This window comes from Caretta caretta, chromosome 1 (genome assembly GCF_965140235.1).
Source record: "Caretta caretta isolate rCarCar2 chromosome 1, rCarCar1.hap1, whole genome shotgun sequence".
In the NCBI taxonomy this organism is placed as follows: Eukaryota; Metazoa; Chordata; order Testudines; family Cheloniidae; genus Caretta; species Caretta caretta.
Window position 1 is genome coordinate 22,540,121 of NC_134206.1, and position 26,126 is coordinate 22,566,246.

The 26,126-nt window shown below is 44.7% G+C and overlaps 2 protein-coding genes across 5 annotated transcripts; one reads left to right on the plus strand and one right to left on the minus strand.

Annotated features, from left to right (window-relative positions):
- Nucleotides 1–102: 102 nt before the first annotated feature.
- On the plus strand, nucleotides 103–13,116 carry LOC125632687 (transmembrane protein 126A). 3 transcript variants are annotated; one of them, XM_048841294.2, is made up of 5 exons: nucleotides 103–259; nucleotides 1,786–1,907; nucleotides 10,894–11,087; nucleotides 11,724–11,838; nucleotides 12,754–13,116. In XM_048841294.2, exons 2-5 carry the CDS (start codon nucleotides 1,795–1,797, stop codon nucleotides 12,956–12,958), a joined length of 627 nt encoding a protein of 208 aa, XP_048697251.1. In that variant the 5' UTR covers nucleotides 103–259; nucleotides 1,786–1,794; the 3' UTR covers nucleotides 12,959–13,116. The 3 variants fall into 3 exon arrangements, with proteins under 3 accessions (XP_048697251.1, XP_048697270.1, XP_048697244.1); XM_048841313.2 differs by lacking the exon at nucleotides 1,786–1,907 and having other exon boundaries at nucleotides 108–259; XM_048841287.2 differs by lacking the exon at nucleotides 103–259 and having other exon boundaries at nucleotides 1,762–1,907.
- A 3,780-nt stretch (nucleotides 13,117–16,896) lies between these two features.
- Nucleotides 16,897–25,756, minus strand: CREBZF (CREB/ATF bZIP transcription factor). Of its 2 annotated transcripts, XR_007355386.2 has the most exons (4): nucleotides 24,700–25,756; nucleotides 24,019–24,096; nucleotides 22,496–22,566; nucleotides 16,897–18,959 (listed from the first exon to the last, which is right to left on the minus strand). XR_007355386.2 is itself a non-coding variant. In XM_048841215.2 (3 exons), the coding sequence occupies exons 1-2, from the start codon at nucleotides 25,587–25,589 to the stop codon at nucleotides 24,048–24,050; spliced, it is 939 nt and encodes a 312-aa protein (XP_048697172.2). In that variant the 5' UTR covers nucleotides 25,590–25,755; the 3' UTR covers nucleotides 21,471–22,566; nucleotides 24,019–24,047. The 2 variants fall into 2 exon arrangements, 1 of the variants encoding a protein (XP_048697172.2); XM_048841215.2 differs by lacking the exon at nucleotides 16,897–18,959 and having other exon boundaries at nucleotides 21,471–22,566; nucleotides 24,700–25,755.
- Nucleotides 25,757–26,126: the final 370 nt, after the last annotated feature.

The window sequence follows — 26,126 nt, forward strand, 5'->3', positions numbered from 1 at the left end:
CCAGCACCGATCCCGCCCCCCCTCCAACTCCGTGGCCAATCAGGAGTAGCTATGCTGGACCTTCGGGCTCGCCCAATCATCGACGCCTTCCGAGGGGGAGTCGGGATGGGCGTGTCTAGGTCATATGACTGGTAAGATGGCGGCCCCCAGCGGAGGACTCCGTGTGACGGGGCGGGGCCATGTTGGGGGGCCTGTACGGGTGGCACTGCCATACCCGAAGAAGGAGCAGTGGCAGCTGGGGTAGGACACTCAGCACAAGGTAAGACAGGGCAGCGGGGCACGACTCTGCTTCACGGCGCCTGAGGAGGCCACGCTGAGACAGACCAAGGTCGCACCCGCCCAGCTCCAAGGGGGAAGCTACACAGCTCGGGGGCGACCTGTCCGCAAGGCCCCGCTGGGTCTGTGCGCTTGCAGGAGAGATCAGTAGGGGTGGGACCCTGGCAAGGCAGCGGGAGCCGCTGGTGGTTGGCTGCTGCATGAAGACACGAACAGAAAGAGACCTTAAAACAGGGTGGAAGGAAGGTAGAGGCAGAGCCATTGGACGCTCACTTGGGAGATTATTGCTGACGTCCTGAAGGTTATAGTACATAAAAAATAGATACAGTACAAGCAAAAGCAACTCTCCTTATGTGAATAGTATTAAACTGGTATCGGGGGTAGCCGTATCCACAAAAACAACAAGGAGTGCAGTGGCACCTTAAAGACTCTTGGTTACTTTTAATTAAAGAATAAAACAGGTTTACTTAACTACAAAGAGAAATTTTAAGTGAGTTCAAGTCATGAGGCATTGAAGTTAGAAATAGTTACAAGAAAAATAAAGATGAAAACTCTTTCTATACTTAACAAACTGGACTTGATTCAAGGTGAGGTCCCTTACCACATGTTTTCAGTATATTACTTGCCAAATTCTCAGGCCAGGATCTGCTCCCAAAGTCCATAGGCTGTTTCTTTTGTTGTCTTAGGTGGAAAGTAGAGATGGATGGGGAGAGAGATTGCCTCACCCACCTTGCATCTGTTATGTTATATTCTTTCCTGGGTACAAGTCTGTTCCTAAGGCCGGTCAAAAAAGGCATTTTAAAGCAGCCCTTAGTCTTAGGTGCTGTTCCTGTAGTCACTTACACAAAGGTTTAACTTCATTACTGTGAGTAGTCCTATTGATTTCTATGGCACCACTTGTGCTAGAATGTTCAGTGTTTTTGTTTGCAGGATCAGGGTCTTACTCATCAATACTTAAAGTAAATGCTTTAAAAATAAATACATCTATGTCTAGCTTCAGGAACCAGGGAGGAAAAATTGAGCCATATATGGCCTGAAACTTTAGGAAACTCTCCCCACTGCTCATCCTTTCCTTAATTTAAAAATAACACAAGTACATCAACACTGATCAGAATGCCTCATCAAGTATGATCACTTGGTTTAAACAAAATCCTTGCACTATCTGAGCCCATCTGACTACTTATTGGTTGTAGAGCAGAGGAGGAGAATAGGGGAGATCATGATCTACTAATCACCTGTTAACTGAGGTTTATGTTCTCTCAGAATCTTATGGCAGGCAGACTTTCCTGCTGAACAGGGCAGCTTAACAGGGCTTGCGTACCCAAAAATTCCCCAGATATTTTTAGCTGGATCATGTCCTTTCGGTTTTTTGAGGGCTTTTACATTCTTGAGAGGTTAAAGCATTAGCTCGTATCATTTGCCTGCTTGTCATGCAAAAGTTATCTGGTTATGTTGTGGCAATGTCATTTAACCAAAACTTGCCTTGTTCCTTCTCACTTTATGATCCAGAGCCTTAAAATGTCAGGGAGAGAGCTTGAACTAAATTCACCACAGGAAAATGCAAGGCTTCGACATACAAAAAAAAATGAAGCTCTGCTAAAAATGTTCGTTCGGCTTCCAGAAGCAGACCAGTAAGTGATGCTCCTGTCTTTGTTTGTTTTACCAACTAAGTAGCTTTTGTGACTTCCTTTTTTGTTCTTGTGTTTGTAAGTTGATGGATGATTTTCAAAGATACTGAATCACGTTTGAAATGTAAATGATGATTTCAGGGAAATTGCTCTGTCGGGTGTAAGCTCGGTGCATCATACTCCGTCCCCAGAACAGCTGGGGAACCAGGAGGAATGCTGTGGAAAAGCCATGATAAAACCCATATATTGGAACCTATTGCCAAGCACCTAGTTGCTCAACACCAATCAGTTATAAAACAAAGCTTAAAGAAAAGGAGTACTTGTGGCACCTTAGAGACTAACCAATTTATTTGAGCATGAGCTTTCGTGAGCTACAGCTCACTTCATCGGATGCATACCGTGGAAACTGCAGCAGACTTTATATACACACAGAGATCATGAAACAATACCTCCTCCCACTCCACTGTCCTGCTGGTAATAGCTTATCTAAAGTGATCATCAGGTTGGGCCATTTCCAGCACAAATCCAGGTTTTCTCACCCTCCACCCACCCACACAAATTCAGTCTCCTGCTGGTGATGGAAATGGCCCAACCTGATGATCACTTTAGATAAGCTATTACCAGCAGGACAGTGGGGTGGGAGGAGGTATTGTTTCATATTCTCTGTGTGTATATAAAGTCTGCTGCAGTTTCCACGGTATGCATCCGATGAAGTGAGCTGTAGCTCACGAAAGCTCATGCTCAAATAAATTGGTTAGTCTCTAAGGTGCCACAAGTACTCCTTTTCTTTTTGCAAAGACAGACTAACACGGCTGTTACTCTGAAAACAAAGCTTCTAATCTTAACGTGGTCAGCAAATGAGCCTTTGCCCTGTAACAAGATAATCATCGTTCCCTTCTCAGTTCGTACTGTTAGACTGAACTAAAAGTCTGAGGAAAAATTTGTTAGACTAGTGTCTTCCATTCTGCATGTTACACTTGTTATGGTGGACCATGGAAGAGAGCAGCTGCCAAAGGCCTGGACCTTATTCTGAGATTGCCCTGCAATGTGGTGGCAGGACCAGAGCCTGGGTTTCTGGAGAGAAATCTAACAAGAGGCTATGGTCAGGAGAAAGGAGCCCTCTGTGAAGTCACTTTAATGCACAAAGTTGTAGTTCAGCCAGTCCTGTCATCCTCTTTTCCTCCACTCTGCTCAAATCCTTGACCTGCAGAACAAAAACCTCTATAAATAGCATAGCACTTCTACCTCTACAGCCCCCTTTGCTGACTTCTCAGCAGCAAAAATCCCTTTTTTCCCCTTATAAACTTTTTAAGTGTTCAAGCTTGACTAGGTTCAGCTGGACTCATTGCCTTGGACTCTGAAAACCCCTGCTGGGATTTCACTTCAAAACCCCTACAGCACTGCCTGGATCAGCAGGGTCTCACAGGGACACCAATGGAATAGTGAGGCAGGACTGCAGAACACCCAGTAGGCAGTGTTTCTCAAATGTGGCCACCACAGGCTTTTCGTGCAGCCATGACAGCCCCCTGAGTGGTGATTGGGGATGGGGGAAGCATGGTCCCCTCACTCCCTGTTGCTCCTGGATGCGCTCCCCTGCACCGCCTCTGGAAACAGGTGGGGCACAACACTGCAGGAGCAAGGTGAGTTCTTGACCCACCTTGGGGAAGGGGGTTTGGGCGGCAGACTCCAGCGGCGGGACTTGAGGAGCCTGGCCATGTGGCCCTGGGCTCCAACCACAGGGCAGCAGGTACTGACACCTCCCCCTTGGCCCTGGTTCCAGCTGTGTGGCAACTGGCGCTGGTCCCTTATGCCTGTTCCAGGCTCCAGCCGCACTGTGGCGAGTGCTGGCCCTAGGCGCCGACCCCTAGCTGCACAGCAGCGGGCTCCAACCACAGGGCTTCGGGTAACAACTCCCGGTTCCAGCTGTGGGGTTTCAGTCTCTGGCCCCCCAATTCTGGCCGTATAGTGGCGAGCACTGGCTCCAGCCGCCAAAGCCCCGCAGCAGGCTCCCACTGCGGGGCTTTGGGCACCGACCCTTGCAGGTGCTGACCCCCCTCCCCATCTCTGGCCGCCCAGCCCCTTGCGCTGATCCCCTGCCCCCGCCGCATGACAGCAGGCTCCCAGCCACAGCTCTGGTCCTGGGCTCCAGCCATGCAGCGGCGGGAGCTGGCCCTGGGTGCCAATCCTTGGCCGCACAGCAGCTAGCGCAGGGTCCAGCTCCGGACTCTGGCAATGCGGCAGCAGGGAGTGATCCCAGGCACTGACCCACACCTCTAGCCGTGCAACAGCAGGCTCCAATCCCTGACTCCGGCCATGCAGTTCCTGTCCCTGGCTCTTGGCTCTGGCCGTGGGCTCTGAGCCCCAGCCCTGGCTGCATGGCAGCAGACACCCACCCCTGGCTTTGGCCGTGAGGCTCATCACCCACTCCCATCACCCCAGGCCCCTGCTGCCTCCCGCAGCCCCGCATCCATCCCACCATTGCCTCCCCCGTCAACCGTCTGGATCAGGGCTGGGTCCTGTGGCTTGCTGAGAAAAGTGATATTAACAAACATACAAGTATCACTTTTCACAGCAGATTTAGTAGCTATCTGGGAGATTGTGAAAAGTGATACTTGTATGTTTGTTAATATCACTTTTCACAGCCTCCCAGGTAGCTACTAAGTGTGCTGTGAAAGTGACATTAACGAATATACAAATATCACTTTTCACATAGTTAGTTTTATTACTGAGTCTGCAAAATAGCCGTACATATATAAACTACAATGATTTGGATGTGTATTTGTGCATATTTAATTGTTTTTCCTGAAGTTAATTAAGTATTTTAGGAAAAAGTGTCAGTGCAGCCACGAGCGAGAGTTGGGAGCTGTACTCTGAGGCCAATGTTGTGAGAACCCCTGCCCTAGGGGACAGGGAATGACCCTGTACATCCCATCACATGCTGCCTGTGGAGAGCTTAACCCACATCTACTGCTACAAAGATTGTGACTTCTGGAACGGTAGCAGTTAAGCCGTGGTGGTGTAGCCATGTTGGTCCCAGGATGTGAGAAAAACTAATATGTGGCGAACTAGAACAATGCTTTTGCCAACTCAAGGAAGTGTTTCACAAACAAAATGACGCCACCTGCAACTACCACATCCCTACCAACAGTCATAAGAAAATAGAATCATCTGACTGGAACCCCCCAGTGGATGAAACCATACACTGGATCATTACACGGATTGCTTCAAGGCGGGGGGGGGACGGGACTGACATCCTTAAATATCACATCTGCCACTAAGAGGATGGCGATACCAATCTGGAAATCCTATCCCCACATAGTGCTCAAACCAGCAGACACAGGAGGTACCAGCATAGTTCTCTGTCATGATGACTAAGTCAAAGAAGCCAATCAACAGCTCTCTGACCCTACCTACAATAAAGAACTCCTAGAAGACCCCACACCACAGTTCACACTGGAATTGAAGGATATCATCAAATCCTTTCCCAAACAACTCAAAGAGAAACTCTCTACAAACTCAATCCCCACAAACCCACCCCATGGACTTTCTACATGCTTCCTAAGATACACAAACAAGGGAACCCAGGCAGACCCATCATATCTGGCCATGGCACTTTTACTGAAGGAATATCAGTACTCATAGAAACCATCCTCAAGCCACTCACCACACAACCGTCTTCCTCCAGAAACTGTACAACATTAACAACCTCCTTCAGAACACCATCACTGCCCACCGCCTCCTTATATACCAACATTACTTACCATGAGAGCATCACTGCCTGTCTCAAATACCTACAAAATAATAAACAGTGCTTAGAAATCCACCTCAAACACATCACCAAACTCATCCATTTCATTCTTACCCATAGTAACTTTACATTTAACAACAAACGTTTGTTCCAAACCATAGGAACAGCTGTGGATAATGCAATATGCTAACCTCTTCATGGGTCACCTCTAGGAAGAATTTCTGGAAAAATGCACCCTGAATCCAATGATATACCTGAGATACATCAATGATGTTTTCATCCTCTGGACAGACAACCTAAACTCTCAGTAAAAGGATTAGGGCCTGTCTTATAGTGCCTCCTTCTACCGGACCAGGCTTTGCTCTTGCTGAGTCAGCTCACTCCTTGGGTTAATTCCGTCTGAGTGCTCTCTCAAGGAATCCAAGGAAGCAGTTCGCAGCATAGTTAGTTCTTTTATTTAAGCCGCCTTACCGTACAAAATCTGAACCTTGCAGATTCTTCCGTCAAGGTCTGTGCAGGCTGACTTGTCCATTTCCCAAGTCTGGCTGTGTCTAAATAAGCATTTTTGTTGGTCAGGAGCATGGGAAAAAACCCATCCTCCGGACCAACATAAGTTTCACCAACAAAAGCACTGGTGTGGACAGCACTGTGTCAGCAGGAGATGCTCCCCCGCTGACATAGCTACCACAACTTGTTGGGGGTGGTTTTAAATATGCCAACGGGAGAGCTCTCTCCTGTCAGCATTGAGCGGCTACATGGGAGACCTTACAGCAGTACAGCTGTGCTGCTGTAAGGTCTGTAGCGTAGACGTAGCCTCAGTCCCTCACACCAGTAACCAAAATTTCCTGGCTCTTACCTCAGAGTCTCAGCAATAAAGTACTCCACACAATCTCCCAGCTGTCTGTTTGGTTTCTAGAGTAGTTCCTCCTTGCAACAGCTCCACTAGCAGTCAGCGCTGTCAACTTTCTGGAGGATATTTCTATCTTCTCTTCTCCCCCACCCCATTTCCTGCTGGCTTCTTTTATAAGGGTTAGCTAATTAAATTGCAACTTTTTGGGCTAGTCTACACTGGCAATGTTAAAGCACTGCCGTGGCAGAGCTTTAACATGGCTTACGTAGTCGCAGCACAGCGTTTGGAGAGCTCTAAAAAAATCACCTCCATGAGGGGCGTAGCTACCAGCACTGGTGTACTGTCGACAATGGCGCTTTACAGCGCTTGAACTTGCTGAGCTGAGGCGTGTGTGTTTTCACACCCCTAAGCGAGAACGTTGCAGCGCTGTAAAGTGCCAGTGTAGACAAGCTCTTTCTCAGGTGCATAGGGTGGGGCTAATCAGCCAGCCAGCTGTAGGCCTTGGACCCCAAAGGAATTATCCTTATACCTTCACACTCCCTCAGATTTCCACCACAACTTCAACAACCAGCACCCATCCCTCAGACTCTCTCTAGAACACTCCGGCACCAGCATCAACTTTTTGGACACCACAACCAGCTTTAATAATGTACCATACAGGCAACTATATACAAGAAGCCCACAGATTACCACACCTACCTCCACAACTCAGTAACAGTCCCAGACACACCAGGCAATCTATTATCTACTTCCAGGCTCTCAGATACTAGAGAATATACTCTGAAGAGACAGTCCAGGATACACAGTTAAAACTGCCTTACCCAATTAAGGACACTCCACCAGAGAAGTAGATCGTATCATGGAACAGGCCACCCCAATATCCTTATAGATTGTGCTTTAATACAGGAGGGGGAAAAAAATTAACAGCACACCTACTGTCACCTACCACCCTGCACTAGAACCCATACATGCTAAAAGCAAATAATTACAACCCATAGTAAACGGGGACCACATCCTCAACTAAATCTTTCACAACCCCCTGCCCCTCTTCTGGCCTTCAAATACCCCAACCTTGCCAAGCTTCCCACAGACCAGGACACATCAACTCAAAGCGACACCAGTCCCTGCCAGAACAACAAATGCAAAACTTGCAGACAATCTCCACTGCTATAATGATCAATACCCCCCACAACACACCTTTCAGGATTTATGGGTCCTGCGTATGCTCATCACAACATATGGTGTACCACATTCAGGGCATCAAATACCCCCAACAACAAATTGTGTATGAAACCAATCAATCACTCGGCTCTCCAATGAACTCACATAAAAATGATTGGACAAAAACACCCTACCCTCCGTGAGTGAACACTTTTCACAAAGTAATCGCCTGTATCGCTGACCGGCCTCGTCCTTAAAGGAAACCTGCAGAACACCTTCAAAACGTGAGCCTGGGAGTTCAGACTTCTCATTCTGCTGGATGCTTAACCAGGACAATGATTTTGCATCCAATGAAGTGAGGGGGAAGGATAGCTCAGTGGTTTGAGCATTGGCCTGCTAAACCCAGGTTTGTGAGTTCAATCCTTCAGGGGGTCATTTAGGGATCTGGGGCAAAAATTGGGGATTGGTCCTGCTTTGAGCAGGGGGTTGGACTAGATGACCTCCTGAGGTCCCTTTCAACCCTGATATTCTATATTCTAAGTGAACTGTAGCTCATGAAAGCTTATGCTCAAATAGATTTGTTAGTCTCTAAGGTGCCACAAGTCCTCCTTTTCTTTTTACTGATTTTAGGGCCCATTACAACAATTTGATATACAGCTTGTTCCAACTAGCCCTCCATTGTCCTACCACCGAAGAGGTGTTAATTGCCCACTTCATTGTAGGAAACCATTTAAAATGTGTGAATCCCTTATGTTTAACAATCTATCCCACCTTGTATTGAGCCTGGACCCTCTAGTTTAATCTTCTCCATACCTGAGGAAGAGTTCGGTGATGCTCGAAAGCTTTTGCACCAACAGAAATTGGTCCAATAAAAGCTCACCCACTTTGTGTGTCTCCTTTGTAAGTTTTGGTAGTCATTTTTCTTAAGATGCAACGTGTGTAACAAACCTAAGTTGGAAAAGGGGAGGAAGAATTGAAGGTGACGTGGAAGTGATGCAGTCGCACAAGCTGTCTTATGCACAACCTCATGATTCAGATAAAAGTCATTTTTGCAATTAATTAGCAGTATATAATCCTTACTACATCCAGTTTGTTTACATAACACTTGTCTATTATGTATTAACCTCTGACCTTTTTCTTTTTTTTCAACCCACCTCTGCCTATTTTTGTTTGTTAAACTTCCGCAACTTGGGGTACTGTAGAGTCAAAGCAAATAGGCTGGACATCTGAACCAAAGGGCAAACAGAGGGATAATTGGGATAGAATAGGAAGGGGAGATGCGGTCTAATGAGTTCCTTCATCCTGTAACCACTCTAATGCATGCATTAAATTTGATCACGCTGAACTGAATACGCCTAGTTAGGATTGAAGCCAAGATGCGTTCTTACCTCACCTTGGAAGTTCTGTTTGTATGTACCTTTGTCTTTTTATACTTAGACTGTAACTCGTCGAGGCAAGGATGTGTCATCTTACAGTATCTGTTCATATAACCCCTAGCACATTTCAGGCACTACTAGAATATAAATAAGTAATTTTATCACTGCTCTGCGGACCATTTTAAAGAATACTTGATTGAGTTCAATAGAGAGTTCTGCTTAAGGTTGGATGGCATATGTCTTGGTTAAAACAAGTGGGATGCAGCTTTTAATAGTAAATATGGACTTGGGAAAAAAATTAATTGGGATCTAAAACCCTGTATTGCCTAAGTCAGAGGTGGGCAAAATACAGCTCGTGGGCCAGTTCCAGCCCATCTAACATTTCTGTCGAGCCTGCCAGGCTCTTTGGCTGCCCCCTCATGACCTCCAGGCAGCTGAAAATCCTGCAGCACAGTGGAGTGCTCACAGCCTGCCTGCCATGACCCCATGCCGCTCCTGGAAGCAGCCAGCTGTTGCTGGCATGTCTCTGCACACCCCTGGCGGGGGGGGGGGGGGGGCTCCGCATGCTGCCCCCACCCCCAGCACTGTCCTCACAACTCCTGTTGGCCGGAAACTGGCCAACGGGAGCTGCGGGGGTGGTGCATGCAGGCAGGGGCAGTGCACAGAGACCTGCTAGCGCCTTCCTCCCAAGGGGTACGCAGAGATGTGCCAGCAGCAGCCCGCCCGCCTGCGCCCTGCCGCATCGGGAGGGGCCTATGGTAAGCGCCTCCTGGTCAGAGCATGTGCCTTGCACCCCCTCTCGCACTCCAGCCCCCTACTCCAGGTCAGAACCGCCTCCTGAACCCAAACTCCCTCCCAGGCCCCGCCCCACCCTCCATTAATGTAGTAGATCAAGGATCGGCAACCTTTGGCATGCAGCCCGTCAGGGAAAACCGCTGGCAGGCCAGGACGGTTTGTTTACCTGCAGCATCCGCAGGTTCGGCCGCTTGCAGCTTCCACTGGCCGCGGTTCACCATTCCATGCCTATGGGGGCTGCGGGAAGCGGTGTCCAGTACATCCCTTGGCCCATGCTGCTTCCCGCAGCCCCCATTGGCTTGGAACAGCAAACTGCGGCCAGTGGGAGCTGCGATCAGCCAAACCTGTGGACGCTACAGGTAAACAAACTATCCCGGCCCGCCAGCAGTTTCCCTGATGGGCCGTGTGCCAAAGGTTGCTGATCCCTGTAATAGAAATATGCGGCCCCTGATGATGTACTAAAATTCGTGGAGTGGCCTCCCTGTAAAAATAATTACCCACTCCGGCCTAAGTGGTTTGCTTTTGCTGTGTAACACCAAGGCTAAACTTCAATGAACGTAATTTTTTCCAGACAGTTTTTTGTATAGGGGCTTCTCACATAACCTAATGTTTTTATTAGAATGTTACCATAGGGAAGCGTAAGATCATTTCCAACACCCACAGCATTTACTGTACCAAATCAGACTGTTGTTCCTCAAAAACAGTATTTTTACCTCTGAGTTGCCTATACCATCTGTCTGGATATGCCTGTGGTCCCCTATAATTGTAGAATCTCAGTTTTAGAAGATAACCCCTCCATGTAATTCACTGGCCAGTTGTGCATACTTCAAGGTGTACCTACTTGTTCTTCCCTGATCCTTACCACTATCACAGTAACTTCAGGCATACAGCAGAGAATACTGTACCTAGTTGCTTCTGAAAGCAGGATGACTCCATTTTAGATCATCTTCAGAGTAGTAATTTAATACAGCATGTTCCCAAAGACATAAGACTGAACAAACAGATATCCTGTACACCACACAGTTGCTTAACATTTTAACCTAATTTTCCCCCCCACAGGAAACTCTTAACACATGGATCATACTTCCTAGGAATAAATGGAGGCTTTTGCGGTTTAATAGCAAACAGTTTTTTCAGACGCATCCTAAATGTGACAGAGGCTCGGCTTGCTTCTAGTTTGCCAATGGCTGTTCTTCCATTCCTCACAACAGCAGCAATTTACCACGGTGCTGTAACCGTACCTTTAATGTCAGGTAAATTTTTAATTCCTTATGAAGGGCACTGTTTTCAAAGGTCCCATGTCATAAAAACTGTCAGCGTGTTTTATATACAATACCAGAAAAGCTTATGCTTATTGCAAAACAGTGAAGCAATGTAGTGTTGAAAACCTCACCTTGTACATGAACTGCCAGGTGCACAGAACAATGTCAAAAGACACCACTTTTACATTTATGCACATACAAAAAACATTCTTCAACCTGAATGGCATGTAGGTGAGGGGATATGGATGGAACCGATTTTTCTATGACACGCCCCACTAATTTTTGAACACTTCACCATCAATGGATCTGTGTTTGCAACTCCCCTTTGAATCAGTAATGCTTATGTAAAACTGTTTGTTGCATCCTGGCACTTAAGTTTAGGTGCAATTACAGCCATACAAATTGGGTTATATTTGATTGGAAACTCTATAGAGCTGAACGGTGGAGGGGTGTCATAATACACTAGGTAGACTCTTCTACTTAATCTCTCTAGTTCCAGTTCATCATAGCCATTTCCGCTGACAATATATTTCACTTCAGAGAGCCTGCCTCTTTAAGCTCAGGTTAAAATGTAAAAACAATGTAGATACTGTATCTTAACTGTGAAATGACTTGTTTGTCACCTAGGTGATCTAACATGTGCAACCTGTGCCTTAGTGAGAGGAGGATTAATTGGATCTGTTATAGGTGGTCTATATCCCATTTTCTTGGCCATTCCTATAAATGCAGGACTTGCAGCCAGGTATGTGAAATTTTGTTATACTTTGGTTTCTTGGGACAAATTAATTATACACAGTTCTTCTCAAAGCGTAATTGGCTATTTCAGTCTTTTTGGATATTACAGAGCAAAAAAGTTTTACAATGGGTGGAATAAGTAAGATTGCAGAGCAGCATTCATAAATCTTATCCTGCCTAGCCCCTGCTGTGTGATGAGTTCAGCAGGCTGAGTAGGACATCTGTTCTATAGGAAAACCAGAGTTGCCTAAAATATGGCTAACCTAATGTTTGAAGGTCTTTGAACAGAAGGTGGATAACTAAGCATAGTACTAATCAATTGGAACAGAACAAGATTAAGGAACAGATCCAGGAACTGAGGACAGAGAGCCGGGCACATGAGCTCCCATCTCAATGTTGACTCCCTTTTGTGATCCTAGGCAAATTACCTCTCTGCCTCCACTTGACAAAATGAGGGTATACTTTACCCCCCGGGGCATTCTAAGGACTGGTCTGTAAAGCAATTTGAAGTTGAGCCTTATAATCATGGCAAGTATTAATACTTTACTTCTAATCTGGAATCTGGATCACTGATTCCTAGTACCCAAAAAAGCTAGTAAGGGTATGTCTACACAGGAACAAAACACCCATGGCTGGCCGACTCAGGTTCACGAGGCTGTTTCATTGCTGTGTAGACTTCCAGCTCAGAATGGAGCCTGAGCTCTGGGACCTGGGCTGCAGCCCAAGCCCAACACAGCAATGAAACAGCCCTGCGTCCTCAGCTCTGTAAACCCGAGTTGGCTGGCATGGGCCAGCCAAAGCTGTCCAATTGCTTTGTAGATATACCCAACACCTAAAATTTGTGTAATTTTAAAGAGGGAGATAGTCTTGTTACTTTACCACCGATTTTCCCCTAAGTTTTACTGTCTTGTGTTCTGTATAGGTACAGCTCAGCTCCCTTGCCTGGGAAAGAGAATATGTTACGCTTCTGGATTAAAGTCTCTCAACCAATCTTTAAGAAGATGAGTTTTGCTATCCTTCTGCAGGCTGCATTTGGAATTTACCTCAGCTCAAGACAGTATGGAATATTTATGAAAATGCTCCAGCTGCCTGAAGCAAGCAGCAATCCTGAAGAACTCGAAGATTAAAACTAAAAAATACACAACTCTCTAATGCTTGTGTGGGTTACTACAATAAACCATGAAACTAAATAAGGCAAGAAAGTTACTGCTTTGTGGGTTTTTTTAAATAAGTAAATCAAGACTTTTCAATGTGTTTCACTATTAAATGGTAAACTGAAACAGAATTTTGTTTTGTGTACTACTTTTAGAGGGGAATACCCACTTCCCAAACACATTTTTGGAAGCACAATTCAGTGTTCATTATGTATGACCCCTACAAACTTATCATAGAGCAAAGGTTATGCAGTTTTTTTAAGTTATCAGGGAGCACTCAAAACTCCCCAAATGTACTAAGAAATACATATATGCTGATTTTGTGCATCAGTCAAATGGGATTAGAGGTGCTGCATTAATACACCCATGTCTAACACTAACCTTGAAATTTTAATATTTTAAAAATATAATAGCTCCCTGTATGAAGTTAGTCTGATTCCTTCCATTTACTTCCACAATGAAGATGAAAGCATATCTTATTCAGAAGGATTTTTCTGCCCTCGAACAGTACAACACACGTCATGTTTTTCTAGTAGAGATTAGATGAATTTCATATTTCCTCTAACTATGGAACACTGCATATAATCCTCAGTAAATTGTCAGCAGGAATTTATATATGCTCTTGTGGCAGAAACAAGGTTGGAGAGGTAATATCTTTTATTGCACTAACTTCTGTAGGTGAAAGACGAGCTTCTGAGCTACACAGAGCTCATGTGTTGTACTGTTCGAGGGCAGAAAAATCCTTCTGAATAAGATATGCTTTCATCTTCATTGTGGAAGTAAATGGAAGGAATCAGACTAACTTCATACAGGGAGCTATTATATTTTTAAAATATTAATTTAAAAATTTCAAGGTTAGTGTTTGTTTCAAAATGACCAATAAAATCATACTTCCTGATTGTGTTGAATTTGGATTTACTGCAGGTACACCAAAATTCAGCTCAAAATACTCTGCCTCCCTCTGTTCTAGCTGCTATAGAAGTGAAACTGTATACTTCTAACTTTGAAGGTTCTCTGGCAGTACTGTGATGGCTGAAGTTAGTGAGTTTTGCTCTGACTCCAGCAGCACACTTTGCCAGACTTGGTTACATGCATGACAGCTTTCAATTAACCAGAAGAAAACCTGGAACACAAGTTTTCAAAACTTGATTTTAAAAAGTTGCCCACACTGAAATATGATCAGAAGAAAAACATCAATTGTTAGTTTCCTGTTGTTGGTGAGTATTTGCTTCAGGTTGCGGGGCTGTCTGTAGGCAAGGACTGGCCTGTCTCCCAAGATTTGTGAGAGTGTTGGGTCATCCTTCAGGATAGGTTGTAGATCCTTAATAATGCGTTGGAGGGGTTTTAGTTGGGGGCTGAAGGTGACGGCTAGTGGCGTTCTGTTATTTTCTTTGTTAGGCCTGTCCTGTAGTAGGTGACTTCTGGGAACTCTTCTGGCTCTATCAATCTGTTTCTTCACTTCTGCAGGTGGGTATTGTAGTTGTAAGAAAGCGTGACAGAGATCTTGTAGGTGTTTGTCTCTGTCTGAAGGGTTGGAGCAAATGCGGTTGTATCGCAGAGCTTGGCTGTAGACAATGGATCGTGTGGTGTGGTCAGGGTGAAAGCTGGAGGCATGTAGGTAGGAATAGCGGTCAGTAGGTTTCCGGTATAGGTTGGTGTTTATGTGACCATTGTTTATTAGCACTGTAGTGTCCAGGAAGTGGATCTCTTGTGTGGACTGGACCAGGCTGAGGTTGATGGTGGGATGGAAATTGTTGAAATCATGGTGGAATTCCTCAAGGGCTTCTTTTCCATGGGTCCAGACGATGAAGATGTCATCAATATAGCGCAAGTAGAGTAGGGGCTTTAGGGGACGAAAAGAAGCCCTTGAGGAATTCCACCATGATTTCAACAATTTCCATCCCACCATCAACCTCAGCCTGGTCCAGTCCACACAAGAGATCCACTTCCTGGACACTACAGAAAATAACAGAACGCCACTAGCTGTCACCTTCAGCCCCCAACTAAAACCCCTCCAACGCATTATTAAGGATCTACAACCTATCCTGAAGGATGACCCAACACTCTCACAAATCTTGGGAGACAGGCCAGTCCTTGCCTACAGACAGCCCCGCAACCTGAAGCAAATACTCACCAACAACCACATACCACACAACAAAAACACTAACCCAGGAACCTATCCTTGCAACAAAGCCCGTTGCCAACTGTGCCCACATATCTATTCAGGGGACACCATCACAGGGCCTAATAACATCAGCCACACTATCAGAGGCTCGTTCACCTGCACATCCACCAATGTGATATATGCCATCATGTGCCAGCAATGCCCCTCTGCCATGTACATTGGTCAAACTGGACAGTCTCTACGTAAAAGACTAAATGGACACAAATCAGATGTCAAGAATTATAACATTCATAAACCAGTCGGAGAACACTTCAATCTCTCTGGTCACGCAATCACAGACATGAAGGTCGCTATCTTACAACAAAAAAACTTCAAATCCAGACTCCAGCGAGAAACTGCTGAATTGGAATTCATTTGCAAATTGGATACTATTAATTTAGGCTTAAATAGAGACTGGGAGTAGCTAAGTCATTATGCAAGGTAGCCTATTTCCCCTTGTTTTTTCCTAACCCCTCCCCCCAGACGTTCTGGTTAAACTTGGATTTAAACTTGGAGAGTGGTCAGTTTGGATGAGCTATTGCCAGCAGGAGAGTGAGTGAGTGAGTGAGTGAGTGTGTGTTTCTGGGGGGCGGGGGGGTGAGAGAGCCTGGATTTGTGCTGGAAATGGCCCACCTTGATTACCATGCACATTGTGAAGAGAGTGGTCACTTTGGATGGGCTATTACCAGCAGGAGAGTGAGTTTTTGTGTGTGTGTGGGGGGGGGGGGGGGGCGGAAGGTGAGAAAACCTGGATTTGTGCTGGAAATGGCCCAACTTGATGATCACTTTAGATAAGCTATTACCAGCAGGACAGTGGGGTGGGAGGAGGTATTGTTTCATGGTCTCTGTGTGTATATAATGTCTTCTGCAGTTTCCATGGTATGCATCCGATGAAGTGAGCTGTAGCTCACAAAAGCTCATGCTCAAATAAATTGGTTAGTCTCTAAGGTGCCACAAGTACTCCTTTTCTTTTTGCGAATATAGACTAACACAGATGTTACTCTGAAACCTTCCCAAAATTGAGACACATTCTGCCAACATATACAGTATTCTGCATTGTTACTTGAACCCTGAATGGCAGACCAAATATCTTTATTTCCACTTTTACTAGTCTGATGGAGAAGATAGAAAAGAAGACAGCAAAGTGGGGTGGGGTTAATTTAAAAGCCTCCATACCCAGATACCAGAAATGTCAAAGCAGAAAGAATTTTGGAGCTTCCTGTCATCTAATTTTGCACATAAAATTCATTAGCTTTCTTCTAACCAGGACAGTCAGTCAAGAGGCTGAAAGCGATCTATGCTGCTCAAGTAATGTGCAGCCCTCATTACCCAAAGACATCTTCGGGTCTCACAAAGTAAGTGGTCTGGGCTGATGTCAAGGTACAGTCACATTCACTACAGCACATTCTAGGGTGCTTTATGTGAGATGCTAATTTGAAACACTCTAAAGTTATACACATTTAATGAAGGGGTAAGTACAGTAAGGGCATAGATATGTATCTTCTTTGCAAATATATAGTGCAATCCCACATACCAAATATGTCTGAAGGACATGGAACACCCTTCACAAAAATGTAGTAAACTGCCAGCTAGCAGGCTCCCCAAATTTTAGAGTGACAATGTGTCAGCTTGTTGAAGAGTAGCCTGCTCTAAAGAGAAAATGATCTGTGCTTCTGTTCCCCGATCCTAGAGTTTTATTGAAAACAACCATCGGGTTTGTTAGCGAATCTATATTCTTGGACGAGTGTAAATGGAATGCACAGTTGCTGTTTTATTGTATTTGTCCAACTTTCCAAAAATTATGTGCATGCAATTGACAAGTATAAGAGCAATGTGATTGCTATGGCAGAGAAACAATCATGTATACGACAGTGATTCTAGCTTCCTAGGTAATTAAAAGCCTGTGGGGCGAGCCTGATTTATACAGGGAAAAATGAGTAGAGTTCGGCCCCTGTATTTACAATTTAGCTAATGGAACCACGCCGTTCTTCCTCCGCGCACACAGCGCTGAGACCTCCAGCGTTCCCTTGTATTTTTCTTGCCATACCGGATTTCATCTCAACAAACATTTAGCTCCTGTACTGTTCAGCAGTTATCACTGGCACTCTAGGGTCCCATGACCGGAACAAAGGTATTTTACAGGACAGTATCAAAGCCGCATCACAGAACTGAGACAGAAGCAGCTTACATAACCAATGCCCAGCTCAAACCAGCATTTAATCAAACTAATTAGTATTACGTTCATTCCGCTTTGGAAACTAAACTAGTTTAAAGAGTAACAATTGCAGCCCTGTACCTTTTTTTTTTTTTTAAGACTGTTCACCTGATGACATTCTTTTACACTAAATAATTTATTCAAATTTAAAAACTTAACAAGTTAGTCTGTATCAGGAGATTGAAAAAATAGGGACACACACATTGTGGCTATTGGCCAGTCACTGTTTAAAGTTACAAAGCCTGATACTGAAAAGTTTTTAATTCATCCACTTGTAAGTTGCACCAGGAAAAAATTGTTTTTAAGTTACTGATGCAATTTTTCTCTCAGTCAAATATGTTAGCATGGCTATTTAAAGATTCATCGATAAGGGAAAAATTGTTTTAATGCGGGGCTACTTGCCTCTTACATACAAATACTTCTCAGTATGCCCCAGTACCTTTGGCATTTCACACCAAAAAAAAAAAAAAATTTCAAGTGGTTGAGTTATGTACCTTCTAGTAACAGCTACCATCACACAAATTGTAGGAATACTATGAAAAGTAGTATCTATGTTACATTATGCCAAAAGTCAACTGAAAACTAAGCAAGAAAAAGTTTAAAATCCCAAGTCAGCAGTTACAGGTACGGTCATAATTATTTTTAGTTACATCCTTATCTGTAGAGATTCTTACCATCATGGCAAAAACAGGTTACACACAAAAACATCATCACTGCAGTAGCTTTCACTGCATTTTAAAGGCAAAATCTACTGTGCAATTAAGAAGCAATATAGATGGATTCTGAAGGTAGTCAAGGTCTAATCTTCTGCTGGAATGATGGTGATTCAGATTATGGGAGGGAGGGTTGTTAGAGGGGAAAGGAATGGAGAAGCCTGCTGTACCATCATGAGCAGAGCTCTCCGTTTTATGAACAGTGCTACAAAACACTACTTCACCTATCACAACCAGCAACAGCTTTCTTCTCTCCTTGCTCCCAATCCCCCTGGCAATAAACACTCCCCTCCTCTTCTTGATTTCTCCTAAGCCCAGAACAGGCACACCTCCCAAGAAAGCCCCATCCCTGGCACTCTCTTATCCCAACAGGATGGGAGAGAAGAGCACCTCACCCACCACTGGTGACCTACGTTTTACTATGCTTAAAACTACAAAAAAAAGTTTCTGAATACAAAATATCCATTTGGAAACCCAGATCATATGTTGTACACCTACTGAGGCTTTTGTAAGTCTAAATAAATAACAGTATAATAGGCTGTATACGAAGTATTACAATACTTTCCTTCACGCAGAAGATACCATATCCAAATACACAATCCCCAAAACACATTACCATAAAGGTTTTTAAAAATGGGTAATTTTATGAAAGTTTTATACATAAAACCTTTGCTTTATTTTTTTAATAAGTCCCTCAAAATTTCAAAGGAAACACTAGGACTCTCCACTTTTGGCAAGTGACAAAAAAAAACTGGTAACTCAGATACATCAGTAGATGCCAAAATTTGTGACATGGCTCCCCATAATTACTTTGATACCAACTCTCCAGGCAGTTACAGGTTGCAGAAAAATTGAATTGTTTTTCCCCCAGGTGCTGCTAAGCTGTTTGGAGAAAAGAGAGAAAGGTTAATTTGCAATGCTATTAAAATGCACAGGCATTTAAGATTACTGAGAATGAAGTCCTATTTCTTACTGATTACTGTAATGGTCTTTAACTACTAGAAAAACATCAGCAATGAAAAATATTGCACTATCTTCATGCAGTTAAGACACAAAATGGTGATTCCCTTCTGTTTACGTGTATGTTCAGTTTATAACACCAATTATAACCTTTAATCAGTTATTCCTTTGTAGTGCACAGCACAAAACAAAGCCAGACGTTAACTCTTCCAGCTGCTCATTAAGCCAAGAAATACACTCCCTTATGTCATTATTGCTTAAATAATTTTAACTTCTTTTTATTCATTAATTTAATCTTCTTACTGAGGTATTTCCCCACTTTTTTTGTTATAAATAAGGTTAAGATTTTGTCATGATTATTTTTAGTTGAAGTCATGGACAGGTCACAGGAAAAACAAAAATTCACAGAAGCCTGTGACCTGTCTTTGACTTTTATTAAAAATAAGGTGAGGGCTAACTTCGGGGGGGGGGGAGAAGAGACTTACACAGCTCCAGGGCCCCTGCAGGACCCATGGAATCTGGGAGCCCACAGGGCCTGCCACCTCAAAGCACAGGATTGAAGTTGAAGCAGAAAATGTCACCAAGCTCTCTGAAAGTCATGGAGTCTGTGACTTCCATGACAAAAATCTTATCCTTCGTTATAACTGCTGTAGACTGAGCCAGACTACTTTAAGTACATGCAATGCCTACACTTAAATTAGAGATGGAGAGGCAACCAATAACTCCACACCCCAACAAGCCACTTTCTTGAAGCGCACCGTCCAAAGAACAAACATCTTTTTAAGACTCTCTCAACAACTGAGCATTATGATACAGCCTTGCAGTCAAACTCTAAAAACCTGTTAAAATTTATCAACTGTGTACTCTCAAACCCCTGCATATATCCAGAAATGTAAACCACTTGGGAAGCGTAAGGCCATGTCTACACTACAGGTACCACAGCGGCATAGCTATGGTGGTATAGCTTTGCTGGCATAACTCCGTACCGTAGATGCAGCCTTCAGTGACAGAAGGGATTTTTCTGTTACTGAAGGACCACCACCTCCCAAAACAATGGTAGCTAGACTGATGACGGAAGCATTCTTCTGGAATGCTTCCATCATCAACCTAGCGGCACGTTCACTGGTGGTTAGGTCAGCATAGCTACGCCACTCAGGGTGTGGATTTTGCACACATCTGAGCAATGCAGCTATGTCGACCTAAATTTTAGGTGTAAACCAGGCCTAAGTCAACAGTTACACTTCATCAAGTTTAGCCAATTTGTTCAACATTTGATTATTGTCATTTACTACATTTTTAGATAAACATATTGCAGAATACAGTCAAAATAGAAAAAGTTATATGCGTAAGACCCTATGTAACTGGCAATACTGCGGATTCCGCAATAAAAGGCTTCCACCGCAGTTTGACAGTGGGAGCTGCGAGAGCCCCCGCTCTCAGCCCCAGGCGGCCAACAGCAGAAAATCATGGAAAAGTAATAACGGACTTTGTTACCATAAGTAATAGGGTCCAATACTACTTTTCCATGGCTTGTCTGCAACTCAGCCACAGGGTTTTGACAATCATTTGCAATTCAAGTCGGGCCTTATGTGCATACCTATTACTCAATGGAACAAGCACTTTGTTGGCCCTTAGTCTGCAATTTAGTATGTGAAACAAGAACAGGACATAAAATTATTAACTAACAACATGACAGTAAATAGAAAGTAGATAACCATCAATATTAGGAAGCAAAAAAATGAAATGAAAAAATGAGAGAGAGAGATGTCACCAGAACATGGAAGTAGCTACTAAGGGTGTGTCTATACTTAAAACGCGACAGCAGCAGTTGTGCCACTGTAGTGCTTCAGTGCAGACCCTACCTACGCCAACATTGGTGTAGATAATCCAATTTTTTCATCGACCTAGCATGGTCTACATGGGGACTTACTTAGTCATCTTAACAATACCACTCAGGCATGTGGATTTTTCACACCCCGACCAATGTAGTTGTACCGACCCAATTTTCTAGAGTAGACCAGGCCTAAGATTTCTACTTAAGTTACATGGTTTCTTGAAGAAATGCTGCACACAGTTAAAGTGTTATTTATTAAATAATGTATTTAGTAAATCAGAGTGGTCACTGCAAACTCCAAGGAGAAAGTGCCACTGCATCTTAGACTCTTGAGAAACAGCAACAGTTTTATTCCATCCCCACCCACAAAAGTTGTTCATTTAAAGAAAAGTAATTTTATAAAGCTGTAAGACAAATCAAAGTATGGTTTAACTCTTAAATACCAGTTTTATATTCTTGCTTAAAAAGCTTCCCAACTGATAAAAACGTACAGGCAACACTGTTAGCAATCCCTTTTTCAATTCCCAACCATCTAAAGATCCATCCATTAAAAACAAAACGTTGAGTTAATAACAAAATGAAAAAATTTGAGCCCATAATTGAAAGAACAACACATCTGGTTTTATTATAGTACTGTATTCTTATTTGTACGGCACAAAGCTAATTACAAAGAAACATTTACAAGTTTTTCAAGTATTGTTAAGAAATCAGTTCAAGGTTTCTGCTTCAAAAAGCTGTATTTAACAATATTCCATACAGATAGCACAAATTGATTAGCATTCAAAGAATTTTCCCCTCTGTTTGGCTTACATATGATTCAGAAGGCACTAAAAATCCCTGCAGTCACATTCTTGGGGGTGGATCCTGTTCTTAGTTGTACCGGCACACAACATTTTGCATGGTGTAAAATTAACTATTGCTCATACGCAGTAGATTTTACAGAACGCAGTGATGGACATGTGCATATTAGAGACCAGGATTAAGTCCCAGATTGCTCTGATCCAACAACAAAGTGTTTATAATTGTGCAAAAAGGGGGAATCCTATTACAGAGCAAGACAGTGTCACATTTAAGTTAAGGTAACTTAATAGTTACCTTAAAACTTACTAAAAATGCCATGGCAGTCTTCCATGCTTACTGTTTTAATATTTTTGTTGAATAAGATGTTGAAGTAAAGATGCGTTTCTCCAACTATGAGCCCTACAAACTCAGTCTAGGCTCAAGTAAGTCCAGTTCTTCCCAGCTCACATATCACCAAGAATAAGAGCTCTAAAAGTTAAATTAGGCTCTCAATGACACTTGGACTACCCCACGGCCTACAATGGGGTTATATAAGTGTCAAAAATTGGAACTCAATAGATAATCCGGCTGATACTGTACATGATGGAACAGAATCCACAGCTAACTAGTTCTTAGCTGTGCTGGCTCTGTATTTCTGTGAACATGTAACTCTGAATACAAAGAAAGCAGAAGTAAAAAATTACCTTTGTACATAGTCACTTTTCAAATTAGTATCACACTAACTTTGGACTGGTGAGATTAGTTTTTCCAAACATTCAAGCTTTTCAAAAATGAAAGACAGCAGAAGCCCTGTTACCTCTTTTTCCCCCATTTCTTATACTACCTTTTAAAATAAAGCAGGAAATGTGGCCAGCAGCTGGTCCCGTCTCTTCTGCCCCAACACAGCTGTATCCACTTTAGCATAAAGAAAAACAAGGATGCTAAATACACATATACTTTTTCAAACAGTGATGTTTCACAAAGAAATTAGTTGTCTCTTCTCTTGCTCTTCCTTTAACTCCTATTACCACTAATGGGAGCTACTTAAGCACATCACTGGGAGAAGGAGACTCTTCAATTTACTCTTAATCCAACATATAAATCCATTTATTATACCTTAGTGTTAAGGTTTAAGTATATTAACTCAATCATTTTAGAAATAGAGACATCTCAATCATTAACTCTAGACTTAAGTTGACCCATTCTTTGTGAAACCTCACTTTACATTTAATTATTTTTCACACCCATTCTTCCCCAATTTACATACATATGAATAATCTAAACATTTTAATACAACCAAAAAATAAAAAGGTGTATTGTAACCTATTTGTCTTGCAAGATAGGGTAATATTAGTGCTGATCCAAAAGCAACTCTCACACATTTGTCTGTGACCCCCCCCAAATTATTTTATTCCTCCTCTCTTAACTAAACATGGAGGTCTGCATGCGCATTATTTTTTCAAACCATCAATGTCAAGACATAACCTTTGTTCATCTGCAGATTGTATTTCCTAACTGACTATAGAAAGTTAGAGATATTTCTGAATACTCAGAGATGCCAATTTAAGATCCCATAGTAAAGTTACGCAAGTATGCATGTAATTTAAGTAAAAAGCCACTTCTGAAATACAAGGAATCTCAGTGATCTTGGGTATACAGACTATTTATGGTGAACTAGAATTAGAATTGCAATTCACGTTACAGTTATGTGAAAAAAGTAGGTGACTTGCCTGCATTAGGGTGCCATTGTACAATGTTAATAATTGAAACCAATATTTGGGTTATGTTTAACATACAAATTTTTACATCACCAAGTAAGGTAGACTAATGAGAAATGACTTTCTTTTTTAAAGTGATATTGAGAACCATCAGGAATTGTATACCACTGGAAGGCACAAATCCTGACCTTTCAAACAAGAACCATTTGCTTATAGTTCTGGGTGGTCTAAAAACAGAAGACCTTAAAAAAAAAACCACATCACACTCATTACCATATTATTTGTCCTTTCCCCTAATCAGATGCATATTTCAGTAGCAAATATCTTAAAAACTGCTACTATTAGAAGGAAAGCAAGCAGTGTACGTTATTCCTTTTCCATTAATTTGTGAGCTACTGGCTACTAAAATCAAGTCAAAACTCCACTGCAGAATATAGGCAAGGAGAAGAATAATAATCAGAATATAGTTTTAATATCCACTACCTGTCCATTGGCCAAAGCTGGAAACACTTTGGCAAATCAGTACAAATGCTTTCAGGATGAGAAAACATTTCTAAGCACTGGTCCTAAACCAGTGATCAGAAAAACCTGGACTAAGCATCAATGCAAGCTGTTTGATATCGCATTATGGGAATATATGGATCCTTACCAGGTTGCGAGGTGGAAAACGACTGTTCTTTAACCCCTACACAACGGAGCCTGGCAGGGCAAGCACCTAAAAAAGAAACTGTCAGAGAGGTTTAATAGTAATGTATAATTGAGACTTGTTACAGTTTTATATGCATGCTTTAACTGTTTGCTGATCAATACTATTTTTGTTCTTAAGTCTGTCCGGTGACGATGTCCTAATAAAGCAGCATTTTTCTTTTAAAAAAAAAAACAAAGTATTTTCAGCTCCTCAGGATAAGCCGACTACACATTATCTGATTCAAAACAGGGTAGACAGGATTATCTTTACTGGCAACTGTGGGCACTGAGCACACTTTCATGCTTCAGGTTTGCGTGATCTTTCACTCACTGCTGCAAACGGGCTCCGAATACACCTGCATATGTCAGGTTGCACAATATTTAGTACGCTGCTGTAAGCAGATTCCAAGCGCACTATTTGTGCGCCAGTTTTGCACAATCTTTACCCAATACAAACAAGCTCCCAAGTGTGCCGTTCACGCGAGCTCTTTACCCTCTGCCACGCACGGGCGCCGTTCCCATGCCAGTTTTGCCTACCCCCTATTTTTCAAGCCATGGCCTGCTTGCTCCGCCACGGCCCGAGGCCCCCGGATGTGGGCACGGACAGGTGAGAATAAACACTGAAGCAGGTACTTGACCCTACATTTTGAAGGAGGCACATGCCCGCCTGGCACACAGGGAGCAGAACTCCACCGACAGCTGATCCCTGTCCACGTGGAGGCAGATCCCGCCGGAGGCCGGCCGCTCCTCCGCCTCCAGCTCGCCAGCATCCCGGCTCGGCAGGGCGTAGTCGTGGTCGCGGCTCTCGCCAGTCTGTGGTGGGTGCTGATGGGGCGGGTCCATGTCCCTGAAGAGGCTGGTACGGAGCCTGAGCCCGCCCGCCCCGGCCAGGCGGTTCAGCAGCTGCCCCAGGGCGCTCTGGTTGGCCAGCACGGCCCGCAGGTAGTTAGTTTCCCGCTCCAGATCCCGCAGGCGCCGGTTCAGCCCCCGGTTGCGGTCCCGCAGCTGCCGGTTCTCCGCGGCCAGGCCCTGCAGGCGGCTCTCCAACCCCAACACGTACTGCTTCTTCTTCAGCCGGTTCAGGCGGGCCGCGGCCGCCGCCTTCAGCCGGCTCCCCGCCGCCACCCCGCCCGGGCTGGCCCCGCAGCTGCTCCGGCCCGGGGCGCTCAGGGGCGGCTCCGGCTCGTCCTGCTGCCCGCAGAAGCAGCCGCTCGGCTCCACATCCAGGTCCCAGTTCGGCTGGGCCGCCTCCAGCAGATCGCCCAGCTCCAGCCCCAGCCCCGCGAACGGGTCCTCCTGCTCGGCCAGCTCCTCGGCCCCAGCGGCCGCCTCCCCCCGCCCCTGCTCCGGCTGCTCCAGGACGGCCGCGTCCCAGCGCTGCGGCTTGGTGCGGGGGCCCTCCGGCTCCTCCTCCCCGCCATGGCCGCCTCCGGCCCCAGGGGCCGGCCCCGCGCGGGGGAGCTGCCAGGCGGCGGCCGAGGGGCTCTCCCCGCCCGACGAGGCCGCCAGCAGCTGGGTCAGGCTGTGGCGCATGGTGGGGAGGGGGCGAGGCCCGGGCTTCCCCGCAGGCTGGTCCGGGGAGAGGAAGAGGATTCCCCGCAGCGGGTGGAGAGACGCCGCGGGACGGAGAAGCTGCAGGCCGCAGCGCAGGGGGCCGGAAATGGCGGCTCCGCTGGCCGCGCCTGCGCGGGGCTGCTCAGCCCCCACCGCCGCGCGGAACCGGAGAGAGAAGAGGACCACCCCTCCCCCCCCCCGCGCCCCATATTCGGGAGAGAAGGGGCGGGGCAGTGGGGGGCATTCGAGAGGGGCGGGGCGGGGATTTTAGAGGGGAGGGGCAGGGTTCGTTTAGAAGAGGGGATGCACCATGGGTGTGTTACAGAGCCGGACAAAGAGGCTGCCAGAGCACAGAGCAGAGCAGTTAAAATGATTAGGGGGCTGGGGCACATGACTGAGGAGGAGAGGCTGAGGGGACTGGGCTTGTTTAGTCTGCAGAAGAGAAGAGTGAGGGGTAGGGTAACCAGAGAGCAACTGTGAAAAAACGGGATGGGGTGGGGAGTAATAGACACCTAT